This window comes from Pantherophis guttatus, chromosome 7 (genome assembly GCF_059756535.1).
Source record: "Pantherophis guttatus breed Tessera chromosome 7, ASM5975653v1, whole genome shotgun sequence".
Classification (NCBI taxonomy): domain Eukaryota; kingdom Metazoa; phylum Chordata; class Lepidosauria; order Squamata; family Colubridae; genus Pantherophis; species Pantherophis guttatus.
The window spans coordinates 72,665,445-72,682,132 of record NC_142069.1 but is presented as its reverse complement, the minus strand read 5'-3'; the positions used below and the strand labels follow the sequence as shown (position 1 = coordinate 72,682,132).

At 36.3% G+C, this 16,688-nt stretch overlaps 1 protein-coding gene across 4 annotated transcripts in view; it reads right to left on the bottom strand.

Moving 5' to 3' along the window:
- Window positions 1-2,505: 2,505 nt before the first annotated feature.
- Window positions 2,506-16,688, bottom strand: part of IL17REL (interleukin 17 receptor E like) — a 66,894-nt gene continuing 52,711 nt past the window's right edge. The window contains exons 13-19 of one of the 4 annotated variants that reach the window (XM_087874228.1): window positions 15,877-16,022; window positions 13,924-13,989; window positions 11,604-11,661; window positions 9,717-9,833; window positions 6,581-6,635; window positions 6,215-6,267; window positions 2,506-4,199 (exon numbers count right to left, since the gene is read on the bottom strand). In XM_087874228.1, the coding sequence (XP_087730354.1) occupies window positions 6,264-6,267; window positions 6,581-6,635; window positions 9,717-9,833; window positions 11,604-11,661; window positions 13,924-13,989; window positions 15,877-16,022 (446 nt within the window). In that variant the 3' untranslated portion in view covers window positions 2,506-4,199; window positions 6,215-6,263. The remainder of the gene's footprint in view (window positions 4,200-6,214; window positions 6,268-6,580; window positions 6,636-9,716; window positions 9,834-11,603; window positions 11,662-13,923; window positions 13,990-15,876; window positions 16,023-16,688) is intronic. The other 3 variants (XM_060687152.2, XM_087874230.1, XM_087874229.1) reach the window with 3 other exon arrangements.

Below are 16,688 nucleotides of genomic sequence, written 5' to 3'. Positions count from 1 at the left end.
TTAATTTGGTGTCTATAGCCTATAATAATATGGATGGGTCAAAACATGCTCAGATTAAATCCTCAGAGAGATAGAGTTTCTGGTGTTAGCTCTTGTCAACGTATTTGGTTCCTGATATTACTTCTGAACTAGTTAGTTTAGGCTGGATTGTTGCCAGGTATATAGTTATCTACTAGCATCGATATAATCTACTTTGTGGTTAAATGTTTAAATTTGAATTAAAGAAATGCTATGTCCCCTGATCTTTGGCTCTCAGGAATAAACTAGATCATGCAATTAATAGAAAGGTAGCACAGTGATCCATTCCAAACCTAACAGAGATTTGCATAAATTAAGGAAATAATTATTCAGTGGTACACTAATCTAGGTGTTGCGTATCTCCCATAAGTGAATAACACAGAATAAATGCCATGCGATAGTTGATGAGATATCCTATCTCTTAATTTTTGTAAAATGCCATCCATTATAAGCTTATCAAATGCCTTTGTATTCTTAAACACATACACCAAGACACACCTGGTGAAAATAATTTAAACAGGAGCTGTGCATGAAGCCAAAAGCCAAAAGAAGCATTGGTTTCCCAAAAATAAACCCACTATATATGTGCTTTTTATTCTATACCATCTCCAGAAAGAATGTAATAAACCGTGAAGATGTTTCTTTTCCTTCTGGGTCCTTTCATTCCTTAGTTGGAGATATCAACTCAAAATGGGATAACACCTTAGCAAATGAACAGCAGATAGTAATATCATAAGGAATCAGCCTCAGACTGTAGTATAAATATGTGACAATGAGATTTCCCCAAACAGCTCTTATTTTCTCCTCTGCCTCTCAATTCCATAAACCACTACCAGATCTTTAAAAAAAAAAAAAACTGGAAGATCTCAGCATGACTATGTTGTGTAACTAAATAAGGGATTTCATTTCTACAGCTGAAGCGTGACTGAGTAGGTGAGCCTTTATACCAACTTTAGGTCTTTGGTAGATCATAACAGAAAAGTGTTTCCGTTAAATTGCATTGATTCTGTTTCATGTGATCCATTTTTTGTTGTCTTGGATTTTGTAACAGTTGAGTTCTGGGAAGAAATCTGAAGGAAGTTGTTATTGTTGTACATTCAACAGTGGATTTGTTTCCAAAACCCATGCTTGAAAATTACACGTCTGTTTCCTAGTTGTATGAAACATGTCTTAGGACAGGCATGAAATCACATTTCTTAGGAACAGACTTTTGTAAAGGTCGAAATTGTGAAAGAGCAGTTCATGAAGGAGGCCATGTGTTAAGTGATTATGAAATTAGTTTTCCATGTCACAAGATTTCAGGGGCACATGAACATAGCAGTCACTTCCTCCAGGAAAAAAGAAACCTGTTTCTTTCATGTTGATCAGTACTAAACAAAAGGTGACCAGGACATTTCAAAGGAAGATGGACTATTGCACTTTTTTCAATTCCATCAGAAAATTGAAAAGTTATTATAGCCATTTAGTTTTGTTACAAATTCTCAAAACAAACAAATCTTGTTTTTCAGCTTTTTAACATACATACTGTGTTTCCCCAAAAATAAGACCCTGGCTTATATTTTTTTGAACCCCAAAATAAGCACTTGGCTTTATTTTCGGGGAGGTCTTAGGAAAGACCTAAGTCTTTCCCCTTTTTAAATGGAAATTTTAAATTTGTTTTTAAATTATTGGGGTTTTAAATTTGTTCAGCCAAATTATTTAATTCGTTTTATTTTATTTTAAATTTTGTATTTATATATTTTATTCTATGGCTGTTCACCGCCCTGAGTCTTTCGGGAGTAGGGCGGTATATAAATTCAATAAAATAAAAATAGATAAATTATTTTGGGGCGTGTGAAGGAAACCAGAGGAAATGGCAGGGACTGGCTGCGCATGGGTTAAATATTTTTGAGGAGACCAAAATCTTAGGTTTATTCATGCAATTATGAATAAAAGCCATACAAATTAGTAACCTAATTAGAATGAAACTAGAAGCACCGCGTGTACTGAGGAAATGTTCAATATTTGGTTCATATGTCTCTAATTTTTTTTCCTGAAAGTGGCAAAGGAGCAACCAAGTCTGAAACTGTTATGAAACTATTATTATACCCCAGTAAATTAGACAATGGTCAAAAAAGCAGCAGCTGACTTCACAGAAAGAATGTGGGGGGTGGCAAATGTCTCAGAAGAGACTTTCCCTTGTTTCAATATGGGTTGTATTTTCACTTCTATGAAATGTGCCTTCTGAAAACCAAAGACAAAATCATCAACAGATGGAAAAAGCGTCTCTACCTCCAGACTTTTTATAGTCTTCACTATTTCTCCCATTTGGGAAGATGGGGGACTGTAGAAACCATTGTCTGTGTAAATCAAGTAATCCCACATGGTTTAGAGTCTAGACAGCATAATTTTCATGCCTGTTAACTTTACTCTTTTTTCCTGAGTAATGAAGTCTGTATAGCAAGAATATAGATGACAGTAGGAGAAATAAATGACAAACTTTTGACATTTGTAGAGTTCAGAGTATTTTATTATTTTCCTTTGCAAGTATAAATATTGACAGTAATATATAAAACATTGACACGAAAGAACACATGTTCTTGCTGTCTCTTTTGCTGCAAAACACTTATACAGCTACCCATTTGGGAACATAAAATAATGTTTCCACACGTCCTTTGGATTTCTGTTAAATATTAAATACTTTACAAAGTTATTTGAACATGGTCCAAATATCTCCTTGTGGCCAATACCAATAATACAGTTTGAATAGAAAGATAAACACATTTTTGCATATTACTGCAATAATTTAAAATCCTAAAAGTCAAATCCTAGTCCAAGGTTTAATTTGGATGTAAAGAAAAACCACATATAAATAGGTCACATAGCCCATTCATAAGCTTAGTTTAGGCCACAGTAGCTCAGCTGGAGATGGTACCATATAACCAAACTCCACCTTTTTAAGGTACTCAATAAGCCACTGTCCTCCCCTAGTTCAGATTTTGATGGAGACTAGGGTGAAAAGATTTTAAGAGGACTGCTGGAGGAAAAAGAGGACACATAGGAATTGGAGCATTCTTGTGGATCTTGTAAGAGAAGATCCATGTTAATCTATGGCAGTGTTTCTCAATGTCAGCAACTTTAAGATGTACATGAACTTCAACTCCCAGAATTCCCCAGCCTGCATTGTTATTGGGGAATTTTGGGGGTTGAAATCCATGCATCAAAGGTTGAGAAACATTGCTCTATGGTAGTCAAAAATTGGGAGTTTGGTAGCACCTTTTCCTACTAACAAAACGTTAAGAGGCATAAACTTCAGGTAATCTGATTAAGTGAGCTGTTGTCACAGACGTTAATGTTTGTCAAGAATATTTGTTAGTCTCAAAAGATGCTACCGTAATGCCACTGAACATTGAAATGGTCTGACAAAGCTAGTTTAGATCCTAGGAAGCAGATGATGGACAGTTCATAGGAGCAGCCCACTAATCAGTAACAAACTCTTTCAGAACCTGTACATAACAGCTACAATCAGAAACATGTCCCACAGAATTCAATAGAACTCAATTCTGTCTAAAGTATGCCCAGAACTTTAAACACTGAAAACATTGTGTCACTGCCAGTTATATAAATCCAGTTCATGTCTAAGTGCTAGGTTTCTATCCATAGCAGTACTTTTAAAAAACTTATTTTTTAAAACAAACAACTGGAAAATATTATAAACAAGACTATTAATTTAATATATATATACATAATTTTTCCTTACATATTTTTCTGAGATATTTATTTATCTTGATAGGAAGTAATATTCTGAATGGAATGATCCTCAAAGGGAAAAGTATATAAAACATGAAAGAACCATAGAGATCAGTGATTTTTTTACATTACAGGGCATATTCCACAAATATAAAGGGCAGGCACCATCATTGATTTAGGAGAAAGTCAAATTGTCTACAGAAAGATGTTTTGTTATCAAATTACTTCAGGAAGGGAGACAATAGGGCACAGGGTAAGGAATTTGCCTCACAAAAATTTATTCCTACATTACTGAAGTCAAGGAAGACCTCTGCACACACAAGGATTATTTACACATGTAACTGTTTACCGTAGAGAAATCTTTCAATTATTTGTTAAGATGCAGGAAGTGACAACATTCTGCTAAATTGACTGCTTTTCTTCATACATAAAACAAATGGTGCTATTTCATCCTGAGGAAAAAAGAAAATGAGACACAAGACTCTTGAAATATCTGCAATTTGAAAAGTGCAATTATGCATTTCCACTTCTATCAGTCACTAAGGCTGCCAGTGTGTTTTTACTGGCTCATATATTCCTATAAAGAGCTTGTTCTGCAAATATTGGCAGGCTGGAGTAGCTGTAATTTATATCATTAGGAAATAGGTAATAATTCTTTGCTTACAAGGCAGGAAATGTATCGTTTTTCACTGGAATATGTAGGCAAAAATATATAAATAGAAAACAGTTTGAATATATTCTATCACAAAAGGAGTAGAAGCTACTGGTCCTGAGAGTATTGATAAAAAGGACTATTTCTATGAATTTGCCAAATGGGAAACACCCTCTATCAAAATATGTCAGCTCTATCTCCCCATTCAATTTATATGAAAACAAAGCATACAAAAAGAAATAGGGAAGGCCTAAATGCATTCTCCCTGCAGTTACTAGTATATAAAATGTTACTAAATTGGCAAACAAGATAGTGAATTATATCAGATGAAACCATGGAAAGACCAATTCTCTTAATGGGAAACTGAGAATGATGAGTAATAATGTACATAATTGTAGTTAATGCTAAACATACATAACTAGGATGATTTTAATTCCTTTTACCTGGACAAATTGGACCTCTCTATAATATATTTTATGCTGCTTTAAGAGCTCTCCAGCTGCTTGCCATTTCAAACCAATTAAATACAGATGAAAATATTTCAAGACAAAGTAATTTATAGCACCTTATAGCACCAGCCATCACTGCGGTCACATAAAACCCATCTCTATTAGTGAAACAGCACTACAGGGATGGCTGGATGACATGATAAAACATGATGAATCTCTGATATGGAAATACTCTGAAATACATGGTCAGATTGTATAAACTATTAAGCATTCTGGACTCAGTGATTATTTTTGTGTGCTGAGATCTGCTAACAGAAGCAAATTTTAGGTTATGCAGATAAGTGTAAATGCAAAACTTAATTCTGTGTCATCGAGTCATTTTTGGCTCCTAGTGACTACTTAGATTTTTGTAAAAAAAACAAAAGTTTGCTGAAATTATTGTAGGCAACCAATTATGCATGAAAGTCATGTGAAGATTAAGGGTCATGACAGTGGTGAAATGTAAAATTTGTTACTACCGGTTCTGTGAGCGTGGCTTGGTGGGGGGGGGGTTAATGTGACTAGGTGGGCGTGGCCAACTTTTTTTTTTTACTTTTAAAAGCATTTTTTTTCTCTACAATCTCTTTGGCAGAAGAGATTGTAGAAAAAATGCAGCTTCCCAGCTTAGCTGCACGATCATCAGAGGCTCTTTTTTTTACTTTTAAAAGCATTTTTTCAGCCGAAGAGGTTGTAGAAAAAATGCTTTTAAAAGTAAAAAAAAAAGCCTCTGATGATCGTGAGGCTCAGCTGGGCATGGGGGAGGGGGGGCAGGGATTTTTGCTACCGGTTCTCCAAACCACCTGCCACCATCGCTACCGGATCGAGCGATCCGGTCTGAACCAGGAGCATTTCACCCCTGGGTCATGATCTAAATCTTTGAATCTAGACAGCTAGTTTGGTCTAATGGTTTAAGGCATCAGGCTTGAAACCAGGAGACTGAATTCAAGTTGAAATTTCTAGGTAAAAGGTTCAAGCAATTGTCTAGAGCAGAGGTGTCAAACTCGCAGCCCATGGGCTGGATGCATCATATGCTGGCCATGCACATGCCCAGTTTAATGAACGGGGGGAAAGTCGTGATACATCATGTGATGTTGCAATAATGACACAAGTTTGACACCCCTGATCTAGAGTAATAAATGATGATTTAACAATCAATTCGGAGAGTGAGAGGATTTACATCTTATTCCCAAACATCACTAAAATTAATCTAGGCTTTCTGAATTTAAATAATAAATGTCAAAGTTAATTTATTTAAATTATCAATTATTTATATCCTAAACCAATTTAAATGGCCCCAAGTACACAGTTTCTTTACATGATATTTTACCAAGGCAGAAGTGTGAGGTATATACTTCATATCTTTCTCAGGAACCATGTTACCTAAAAATAAATAGAAGCTTTAAATTATTTCACATAGGGATAATTGTAATTTTAGTGTAATTCTAACAAAACATTTCTTCTATCAATATTAGACCTTTCCATGCCTCATAGCTATGGAATGTCATTTTTTAGTTATATTCATATATTAGCTATAATTCAGTACCTTTTATTTTTATTGATATTTAAAAAAAAAAAACTAAAATTCATCCCCAATTTTAAGAATTCAGGTCAGACTGACTGTAAAATAGTTACTTGCATTTTAGAGCAAAGATTCTTCAAAATGTCAAAGAACTATACAAAAACACATGCTTACCTGTGTGTTATGATGTGTAATACACTTTTCTCTTCATGAGTCTTCCTAGAATTAACTGAGAAAAAATGTTATCGGTTAATACTGTTCTTCACTGATGAGGCTCTTTATGACACTATGATAGTCTTTCCTCTGTGAATTCTTGGCAGTGTATACAATATGGCTCTATTCCAATGAGTTTTATGGCTGTGTGGTGGCAAGTAGATGAGTTTTTCCCTTAATCTCAGCACCCTAATGAATTCATGTTGTCCTTGATTCTCATGGCCACCAACCATTCAACTATGGAAAGCTTCTCTGAGCATGTATGGTGATGGCAGTGGATTAAGTTAGAACTACGATCTCTCACCATTAGGAAACTGGTGGACCATCTGAAACATGTTGAACATATTAAATGAGAACATGTTATGAGTGTTAAAATTCTAAAATGACTGTTGGAAACCATACCGTTCCCAAAGCATGGAGGTTACCTCCTACTCCACTCTAGCTGGCCATTCCACAGAAAGCTCTCTGCTGCTACTACTGCCTGCCATTGTCCTTTTTCTGAGTAGATGGACACACCTCATTTGCAGGTGTTCATCATTTTTATTTTCAAAGAAACCTTATGTTATCTATTTGAGGCACACCTGGGAAATTCCATGGAACTCCAAATGCAGCAAAAGGCTGCTTGTGTGCATTGCAGCATTGGAGTTCCACAATTTTTAATTAAGAAAATCAGTATAAAAAAATCAGCTGGGCTGAGAGATTGATCACAACCAAAGGAGATCTCTGTACCCTCATTGAGTTCTCTGCACTCATTGAGACACCATACTAGAGTTCCCAAATACATTTTATTTGGACTATAGTATTGTGTAAAAGCATCCTTTATATAACAAAATTAAAGGGATGTCATTATTCCATTTTGACTATACAATTACTGTAATATCAGTATCAAGATCAAATTATATAAACAAGGTTATATACTACTGCTCATACAGTAGTTTCAAAAACATTTTTTTAAAAAACAGTATGAACATTGCAATACAGGTTACATGATCAATCAATCACTAAGTAACTTATGGGAAGCATGACAATATGACATGTATGTGTGAATCAGCTGATAAATTCATATTATGACTTTTATTTTTCCAAATAACCATCAGACATAGAAATTCACCAGGTACTATAATTGGAAGGCTTTTTACAGTTGGATATTTTGAATAAACAGTCTTACTTAGACAATGTGAGAGTTGTATCACAAAACTTATTGTGTCCTGAAGAAATCACACATTGATTTTGTTTGTACACCTCTTACTCAGAAATGGAAAGCATGTACAGGAAAGCCACACACAAAAATCTAGCTTTTTAGGAGAAATATCAGACAATGGAATTACAGCAGGGCATATTAACATATCTATGGATGCATTCAAGTGTGAAGGGGAAGTAAAATACTATTAATCTTTATCATTGGAATTATAGAGCCAACTTTATATTTTCTAATGAATGTGGCAACATCAGTAGGGCATGATTAGGGGAAGTTCAAACTAGTTGGAAAGTACCAAACTGGGGAAGATTGATTTACAGAATATTGGTCTTCTGTAAGTGTCAAGTATAAAATCCAAATCTATTATGTAAACAAAACTGGAGATTTCATAGAAATATTAACTTTTATTGCTGAAGCAAGAAAAGATCAATCCTTCTCTTGAAAGAGATTTAGAGGTAATTGCAGTCATGTGGTGGACTCAATTTGTAATCCAAAAGTCGATAAGTACGTATAGAATTTCTTATAGACATTTTGGATACTTGGCACACCCCAGACAATTTGCTTTTAATTTTTTTTTTAAAGTTCACTTATTTTGTGGGTAGTCGTCACATTTTTTTAAACGCAGTGCCAACTACGACATGAACTGCATATCTAAAAATGCCTTAGCGATTCTTATCTCTGGGTCTCATATAATACCCAAAAGTATTCATAGAAAACGTTTGGCTTGGGAATGCAGTACCTCCTGGAAAAAGGAAATAAAGAGTGTAAGTAGCATACCAGGACGCTAAACATGGCAATGGAAAGCAACCATATCCATTTATAAGAAATGGATATTTTGGGATGGATCCAAAATTGATATTTTGGGATGGATATTTTTTGGGGGAGGGATCCTGCCCTGAGGGGTGTTCTGTTAATGGGAAAGCTACCTCACTTCTAGAACAGATTTTCTAAAAGGATTTGAAAAAAAGGGGGGTGGGAGCTGTACTTATTTACTTCTTTTGCATTGATAGCATTGGCTGGACATAAACTATTTGAGTGCAAAGCTCACACTCAAAACGATGCTTGATAAAGGATGCTTTAGACCACGGGTGTCAAACTCGTGATGTATCATGACATTGTCTCCCTTTACTGAGCTGGAGTGGGCGTGGTCTGTGCATGATGCATCCAGCCCGCAGGCCGCCGGTTTGACACCGCTGCTTTAGACATTGTCTCTGGTTGTTTCTTTATTTATAAAAATATAGAAACTGCTCATTTTCACCACAAAGGGACTCCAGAAGGCGTAGAAGTAAAATATTAAAACATAAACTATAGATAAAATTTATATGAGGCAAAGAAAGTTAAAATTCAACATTAAAAGTTAATTAAATTAAAATAATTTAATTATGAATTTATTACTGGAAGAATTGGTACCCACAATTCTTGCCTACTATTTCCTCTTTGTAGGCAATATTTTACTATTACTGTCACTGGATCTCAATTAAATTTCATATAAAAATAGTTTTCACACAGAAATCATAATATATGCAAATCAATAAGAACAAAGGGTGCTTTGAAAAGGGAATAATTCCAATTGTAATAAGCTTCTGCAAATGGGTAAAAGAAAAATGCCCTGAGCATTCAGTATAATATTTGAAGGAAAATTTACATGATGGAATTGTAAAAGCTATATTTTTTTTAAAAAAAAGCACTTGTACATTTTCCCTATGCAAATTTTCTTTGAATATTATTGTGAAAATACAAAGCTAAGATAACAAGCCATTGACTGATTACGTGTTAGTACTTCTAATAAACTTCTAAGCCAGTGTTGATTAATTAAAATCTATCAGTTAAAATGAATGTTCTATTGTTACAACCATTATTGTAACCATCTATTGACTTTTCCGCTGCATAAATCAGTACCTGACAAAAGTTTGTGTCCAAGGAGAGCCAACATGATTAGAAATATGGCAAGAAATGCTATGAGAGAGAGGATGCTTAAGGAATATTCATAATATTCTTGAGTCCCAGTAGAAGAGTCTAGAATTAAACAAAATAGTATCTTAGATGTTCATCTAAGAATAAGTAGGCCCTTATTATTTTCTTTTATTAAATTTTGATAGTTCTTCTAGTCAAAGCCATATCATTGAGAAGAAAAAACAGACCGACAAACTTCATAACAAAAGCACCATGTAAATGAATTAACAGGGATTCATGGCCATTTACCATTAACCACTATGCTCAGACAGCAAAGTGGAAGATCCAATGGAAGTTAAAATGGATGTCGACATACTCCAAATATCACAGGAGTGTTGCTGTCATCAGCAAATAAACCCACTAATATAGAAAGGCTCCCAGTGGATAGTTTGCTGGAAATTCAAGTAATGAAATGCCCCAATTTTCAATTGTTGGGAATGGGAGAAAGGGTGAAATACATGTGATACACACAAGGAATTCTATATTTTGGTGTTTCTTATCATCTGTTTGCTTTAATTCCTTTTTCTTTAGAAATACACAAAAGAATCTTTGTTTCCTAATCTATTAGAATAAGAATGGACAGAGAATAAGAATATGATTCCTGGGCCAAACAGAGCTATCAAAGCTCCTCCATGCTCCCAAAATACTGTTGTATCTTTTGCCCTCAGTACAATTCATTGAACAATGAGAAATCAATAAGTACTGTGCTTCATCTACATACTATTACAATTCTTCTATTTGTCTACAACCTTTAACTGCGCAAAATGGTGCATCATAGGGCAAGAATTTTTGAACTAGGGTATCTCAAATGGACTAACTTACAGAGCGCATCTAAAATAAATGAGCCTTGACTCCCATGGAACTGAAATTTGGCAAACTTTATAAAACATTTTATAACATAAAATTAGACATTTTATGACATAATATAAAAATGCCATACAATATTTCCTGTGGTCATTTCCTGACCTCATGTTTGACTATACTATATACTGTAGTGCACCACAGTCTATTTTCAAGGCAGACACTGTACATCTCTGAATCTCGTAGATAATCATCTTGAGAATCCTTAGCCTTTCTTTTCTTTTTTTGTACCTCTGAGTCAGCATTGACTGATGATGACTGCCTTGACTACCCTGTATTTTTCCTGGCAAGATTTCAGAACTTGCCATTGCTTCCTCCTGAGGGCTGAGAGAGTGACCTGCTCAAAGTCACACATTTGGCTTTATGCCTAAAGTGGGACTAGAACTCAGGGTATCCTAGTCTGATGCCTTATCCACTACACCAATCTGGTTCTCATCTTTAGCCTACCATCACATTCATAGTCAGATTTTATCTATAAGTCTGGGGGTTTTATTTATTAAATCAATATCTTCTCTTACATTGTCCTCACATGGGCATCATGACTGTAATCTTGGTAGCTGCATATTATCTTCTTGCAGTTACCACCATGATGGCAATCTCAATAGTCCATATGTATTTATTAAAGGTTTTCACTTCATTGAGACATCTTCATGGGGTCCTCAGAACAACCCTTCATGTTCAAGAGGCAAAGGCCAAAATACATCAACTGCCCACCACAACAGGTTGAGAACTTTAACTCTCCAGATTTGGTCACTTTAAGATGTGTGGACTTTAACTCCTAGAATTCTTCAACCAGCCATGGGGCTGGGGCTGGGGCTGGAGAATTCTGAGAGTAGATGTCCATGCATCTTAAAATGGCCAAAGTTGGGAAGCACTTAGTAGTGTGCTAGCTTCCCAAATCACTTCTGTTAGGAGCCCGTAGATGTTTTGCCTTATCTCATATACAGTAGCCTTTTTTCTATTGAAACTTACTGCAGGGTAAATCACAGACGTATGAAGAAACAGAATAGTCCACATCTGTCCTCCATCCCTTGTTCAGAAAAGAAAAGAAAACATTTTCCTGAATAATCATGAGAGACAACATACAATAAAATCCAAGTATATATCTTCTTGGGATTTTTTTAGCATATAAGTGAAGTACAAAATGGGGGCACATTTTTTTAAAAAAGTTTTTTAGTTTGGGTAATGAAACGTCTGCAACAAAACAACCAAGCCCAGAGAGCACCAAGGACCCCTCATTTCAACCCTGATTTACAAATATTCTCCTTTATTAAAAAGAACAGCATGAATAGGTAACTACTCTTGGAGAGTTATCATAGGAATGATTTCAAATGGGTTGAGGTTGGCCAGCACAACTTCTAGAATACTATTTCTCAACCTTGACAGCTTAAAGATATGGGGATTTTAATTCTCAGATTTCCCCAGCCAATCCCCAATTCTTGGAGATGAAGCCCACACATTTTCAAAATACATGGTTGATAATGCTGTTCTCAACGTAGGATTTACCTACTTTGAAAGAAGTTCAGAGACTGCATGGGAAAAAAAATATCTTCTCATTGGGTATGTACAGTGTATTTGGGTCTTCATGTCATTCCTAACTGCCGGTGACTGTCCCTGAAGTTTTGTTGGCAGCATTTTCAAGAGTATCTTGCCCTTGCCCCCTTCCAAGGGCTAAGAAAGAGTGACTGGCTCAAAGGCTACTCCATTTCTGCACTGCAACAATCCAGGTGATCACATTAGCTGGCAGCAAAGTTTTCATGAAGCCTTATGTTGGCAAATGATGAGGAACTTTGTGGAGAACTTCTGTTCAAACAAGAAGCTTATCATTGTTTTTTTTTTTTAAAAAAAGATAATCAACCATATGAAAGCTGCAAAAATTCTTTAGAGAGAAAAGTGCTCCCTCAAGTTCACTGCACTCAGAAATACCTCTCTGCTTTTTTTTTTTTACTTGTGACAATGATAGCTGCAGAGAAATAATAAATCTGAACTTATAAACAAAATACTTTGAAGCAAAATACCATATCAGAAGATTACTTGAAAGTAATTGTTGGTGCTACTAGTTGAACAGAAGTATGACAGAAAACTTAGCAAACTTAGAAATCTTAGAAATTTAGCAAATTAAAGGCATTGACTCCACTTAGAACTCCACTTTCAGGATCCCTATCTACACCAGTGGTGGGATTCAAATTTTTTTACTACCGGTTCTGTGGGCATGGCTTGGTGGGCATGGCATGGCTTGGTGGGCATGGCAGGGGAAGGATACTGTAAAATCTCCATTCCCACCCCACTCCAGGGGAAGGTTACTGTAAAATCCCCATTTCCTCCCGATCAGCTGGGACTCAGGAGGCAGAGAATAGATGGGGGCGGGACCAGTCAGAGGTGGTATTTACCGGTTATCCGACCTACTCAAAATTTCCACTACCAGTTCTCCAGAACTGGTCAGTACCTGTTGAATACCACCTCTGGAAGAGAATAGATGGGGGCAGGGCCAGTCAGAGGTGGTATTTACTGGGTCTCCGAACTACTCATAATTTCCGCTACCGGTTCTCCAGAACTGGTCAGAACCTGCTGAATACTACCTCTGATATACACACACCCAAGGATAATGGTGCTAGATTAGGCAGGATGAGCTATGCTCTGAGGCAGCAAAATACACACTGATCATATGGATGTTTTGGCCAGCAGATTATATACCCAAAACCTAAAAGTAGGAAGAAGAAAGGGAATTTTCCAACTCTTTGTGCCATTTCCTGCCTGCAAAGTAAATTACTGCTCCTAATGTTTGCATTTAGCTGGTTGATTTATAGAGGTGTGTTTACTATTACTGCTTTATGTGCATGCTCTTGTCCTCAGTTGGCCATTAAAAATGCAAAAAACTGGTTTGCTGCTGGGTTTGCTGCTACTTATGCTGGGATTTCCCTCAGTTCATGCTCCTCAGGGTACGAAGGCTTTTCCCATCCTGCCCAGCTTTAATGGCAGCTGATGTGTTTGGCCACCACTTGGGCTCTGATTTCTCTACATCTTGAGAAATTCACTTCCAAACAAAGCAGGGACTGAATCCAGAACATCCTCTGAGAAAGCTTTGAAAATATTGTCTCTGACAGCCAGAGATACTTGCTTTGCATAATTAAAAATGCTGAATCATTTCCCAGATTGTTAATGTCATTGTATTTTAAGGTGAGATTTTGTGATTTTTATCTTTTATGTGTTACACACACACACACGCACACACACACACACACACACACACACTTTTAGTTATTAATTGCATGCAGATCCAAAAGTTATATACCTTAATGCAGACGTTTGAGCCACATGGTTTCCCTGAAATGTTGACAGATGGTAAACTTAATCCACTCTGGAAAATACAAGTCAAAACCAAGTTAACTTCAAGAAAATAAAGCCGCATAATCTTTTTGATCTGTTGCCTGTCACTCATTCTGCGGTTTCACAAACATAGTAGCTTTACACTAATGCAGCTTTCACTGTTCCTGACATGTTCATCAAGTGGCTTACTATGCTAGTCATCTGAATGTGCTTGTTAATTGTTTTAACATTTTGGGAATACATGGGAATATGTCTTATTTTCTCAAACTCTGGAAATCATCTTGGAATTTCTGAAATTGCCATTTCTTGATATCATAGGGAACATAGATGCCAGTCAGTAGACACATTGATTTCCAAAATGTGAAATAAGGAAAGGGAGGGAGGGAGGGAGAGAGACAGAGAGACACAGAGAGAAAATACTCTACATACTGCCCAAAAGAGACTATTGAATACAATCATGTTGATCCCATCCCCACCCCTAAAAATAATACTGTATCTTTGCTGGGTCTCTGGTATAAAAGCTACAAGGGGATTTCCAATTTATTCAAATCAGTCTCAGACTTAAGAGTTTGGCAGCCAATCCTTTAATAAATATTTCATTTTAAACACTATACAATATTGCATATTGTTTTGTATACTGAATATCCAGGTGTAGTAATCTCTGGAAGCACTGAAAGAAAAATAGGGGTGTGGTTTTTTAAAAAATCCTCTCAACTCTGTGAAGAAGAAGTAAGTGTTTATGATAGCTGCAATTGCTGACTGTGAAAATACTGAGAAAAATTGGAAGGAGGGGGCATGTAAAAGTCAGTATGGGAACTTTGTCTTCAAATCATCATTTCCCAGCATAGCTTTAAAAAACATTTCAGGATTTTTAAAAAATATATGTCTAAAGAGTAAATCCTTTGCCTACTGACGGGTCCCAGACCATGACATGTGATGATTCTTCTGAGCTGAGTGTTTATTGTTTCACACATAAAGACACACAATCTTGCCAGACTGACAACTCTACTATCTGCAACCACAATATATTCTGTGAGCTATTAGAGAGGGGTTGTGTTGCCTCTTACACTTATGTAGTACATCCCCTTCCTCCTGGGAATCCACTTCCTTACTTTGTTGTTGTTGTTGTTAGTTGCGAAGTCATGTCCAACCCATTGCAACCCCATGGACAATGTTCCTCCAGGCCTTCCTGTCCTCTACCATCCTCTGGAGTCCATTTAAACTCATGCCTACTGTTTCAGTGACTTCATCCAGCCACCTCATTCTCTGTTGTCCTCTTCTTCTTTTGCCCTCAATCTTTCCCAGCATTAGGCTCTTCTCAAGTGAGTCTTCCCTTCTCATTAGGTGGCCAAAGTATTTGAGTTTCATCTTCAGGATCTGGCCTTCTAAAGAGCAGTCAGGGTTGATCTCCTCTAGGACTGACCGGTTTGATCGCCTTGCAGTCCAAGGGATTCGCAGGAGTCTTCTCTAGCACCATAGTTCAAAGGCCTCAATTCTTTGGTGCTCAGCCTTTCTTATGGTCCAACTTTCACAGCCATACATTGCAACTGGGAACACCATAGCCTTGACTATACACACTTTTGTTGGCAGGGTGATGTCTCTGCTTTTTAGAATGCTGTCTAGATTTGCCATAGCTTTTCATAGTTTTTCCTCACTATATTCCATCATAGCTACATCCAGCTGCATGTAGTTGTTCTCTATGATTTAAATATATTGCAGCATTAAGAACATATGTCCATATGTGTCAATAATTGTGACCATGGTAAGTATATATAGATATACAGTTCTTTCTAACATAGATATTTCTCATGGATTGCATACTTCTTAGTGTTTTTAGCTGAAATGAATTTGGCAGGCCTATCTCCTTCATGCTGGATTTGCTTAAGAACCTTTGAAACAAAAAAAAAGTTGCACTAACCAATGAAAGGGCTTTGGGACTTCCAGTAGAGTTGCATGAATGCAAGTTGGTCCTGTTACATACAAGTACTGAAAATTCTGCTTCAAAATGTGATGTGAAAGAAACTTCTATTTGTTGTCCCATTATAGCAAGTCGCATTTTCCAAGCTAAAAACAGAAAGAAACCCATCAAACTGGTATGTAACGCTAACTGGATTAATAATACTTCAGTTAACATAGATCACCTTATTATGAACCTTATTATTATAATGATTGATTGAGCTTAGAAAGAGTGATCGGACCAGATCATCCACTGAATTTCAAGTTAAACCTGGGTCTCCTTGACCTAGTCTAAGCCACCAACCTCTACACCACACTGGATGTTTATTCCATTCTGATGCTTACAAATGATAGTAAAATGCATTCTCCTAACACTACAGTAAACATTCTTTTCAAAAAAATGTTTCATACACTCATAATATTTTTACATTTTTATAATGTTATGGTGGAATCATATTCCATGAAGGGATTTTTGAACTGAGCTCCAAAGGCATCCTCCATTCCATGAGTCTTATCTCTACTTCTAAAATCTGCCTTCAAAATCTTCTGCTTTCATCAATTCAATTTAATTCAAACCTGTTGGCAAAACTTTTGGTTGCAGGAATTGGGTATAGCTAGTCTAGAGAAAAGAAGAACTAGGGGAGACATGGTAGCTGTGTTCCAATATTTAAAGGGCTGCTACAAAGAAGAGGAGGTCAAACTATTTTCCAAAGCACCAGAAGGCAAGACCACAAACAACAGATGGAAACTTATCAAGGAGAGAAGCAACCTAGA